This window comes from Nothoprocta perdicaria, unplaced genomic scaffold, assembly GCF_003342845.1.
Source record: "Nothoprocta perdicaria isolate Ctin4 unplaced genomic scaffold, notPer1 scaffold_743, whole genome shotgun sequence".
Classification (NCBI taxonomy): domain Eukaryota; kingdom Metazoa; phylum Chordata; class Aves; order Tinamiformes; family Tinamidae; genus Nothoprocta; species Nothoprocta perdicaria.
This window is the reverse complement of record NW_020456025.1, coordinates 1-1,728: the sequence shown is the minus strand read 5'-3', so window position 1 is coordinate 1,728 and position 1,728 is coordinate 1. Positions and strand designations below refer to the sequence as shown.

General features: G+C 69.1%; 1 protein-coding gene across 1 annotated transcript in view; it reads left to right on the top strand.

The window, feature by feature from the left end:
* Positions 1-1,722, top strand: part of LOC112957621 (latent-transforming growth factor beta-binding protein 4-like) — a gene marked incomplete at both ends in the record, with an annotated part of 13,820 nt that extends 12,098 nt beyond the window's left edge. The window contains 3 exons of the mRNA XM_026051335.1: positions 514-636; positions 710-841; positions 1,704-1,722. Coding sequence (XP_025907120.1) covers positions 514-636; positions 710-841; positions 1,704-1,722 — 274 coding nt within the window. The remainder of the gene's footprint in view (positions 1-513; positions 637-709; positions 842-1,703) is intronic.
* Positions 1,723-1,728: the final 6 nt, after the last annotated feature.

Sequence of the window (1,728 nt, the reverse complement as noted above, 5' to 3'; positions counted from 1 at the left end):
TGGGATGGGGATGGGGGGGATGAGGATGAGGGAGGGATGAGGATGAGGGTGGGATGGGGATGAGGATGAGGGTGGGATGAGGATGAGGGTGGGATGGAGATTGGGATGGGGGTGAGAAATGGGGATGAGGATGAGGATGGGGATGAGGGTGAGAGATGGGGATGAGGATGAGGGTTGGATGAGGGATGAGGAGTGGGTTGGGGATGGAAGCGAGGATGAGGATGGAGATCTGGATGGGGATGAGGGTGGGATGGGGACGGGTTTGGGGATGGAGGTGAGGATGAGGGTGGAGATCTGAATGGGGATGAGGAAGAGGATGGGGATGGGTTTGGGGTGGGAATGAGGATGAGGGTGGAGACCTGGATGAGGATGAGGGTGGGATGGGGACGGGCTTGGGGTGGGAATGAGGATGAGGGTGGAGACCCGGATGGGAATGGAGATCTGGATGGGGATGAGGATGGGGCTGGCGGTGCGGAGGAAGGCCGGCGGTGCCGCCACGGGCTCCTCCCGCAGACGTGGACGAGTGCGAGCGCGGCGACGTGTGCGCGGGCGGCCGCTGCGCCAACACCGAGGGCTCCTTCGAGTGCCGCTGCCCGGCCGGCTTCCGCACGGGCGCCGAGCAGGCCCGGTGCCAGGGTGAGGGGCTGGCGCCGCCGCGGCGCGCCGGGGGGGACCGGGGCGCCCCGCGAGACGGCGCCGCGTCCCGCAGACGTGGACGAGTGCCAGGAGTACGGCGCGGCGCTGTGCGGCGCCCAGCGCTGCGAGAACATCCCCGGCTCCTACCGCTGCGTCGCCCGCTGCCCGCCCGGCTACCGGCCCGGTGCCAGCGGGGAGTGCGCCGGTGAGCGCGGCCGGGCGCCCGCGCCGGGCGGGACCGGGAACGGGGCCGGGAACACGCCGGGAGCAGGATGGGGACCGGAATGGGGACTGGGATGGGGATCGGGATGGAGACCTGGATGGGCATGGGGACCAGGGTTGGGACTGGGATGGGCATGGGGACCGGGATGGGGATCAGGATGGGGAGAAGGGCTGGGACCAGAGTTGGGACTGGGATGGGCATGGCGACCGGGATGGGGATCAGGAAGGGGAACGGGGCCGGGAACACGCGGGGAGCAGGATGGGGACCGGGATGGGGACTGGGATGGGGATCGGGATGGGGACCTGGATGGGCATGGGGACCAGGGTTGGGACTGGGATGGGCATGGGGACCGGGATGGGGACTGGGATGGGGAGAAGGGCTGGGACCAAGGTTGGGACCGGGATAGGGGTTGGGATGGGCACGGGGACCGGGATGGGGATCGGGATGGGGAGCACGGCCGGGAACATGCGGGGAGCAGGATGGGGAGTGTAGCAGGGATTGGGATGGGGACTGGGATGGGGACCGAGATGGGGACCGGGATGGGGACTGGGATGGGGACCGGGATGGGGACTGGGAAGGGCATGAGGACTGGGATGGGGACCGGGATGGGTACAAGGACTGGGACCAGGGTTGGGACCAGGATGGGCATGGGAACCAGGATGGGGACAATGACTGGGACCAGGGTTGGGAGCGGGATGGGCATGGGGACCAGGATGGGCATGGGGACCAGGAAAGGACCTGGAAGAACGTGGGGACCAAGGTGGGGCCTGGCGCCCGGCCGGGCGCTGGGGTGGGCGGCACGGGGCCGGGTGGCCGCAGCGCCCGGCTGTCCCCGCTGGCACAGACGTGGACGAGTGCCAGGAGTACGG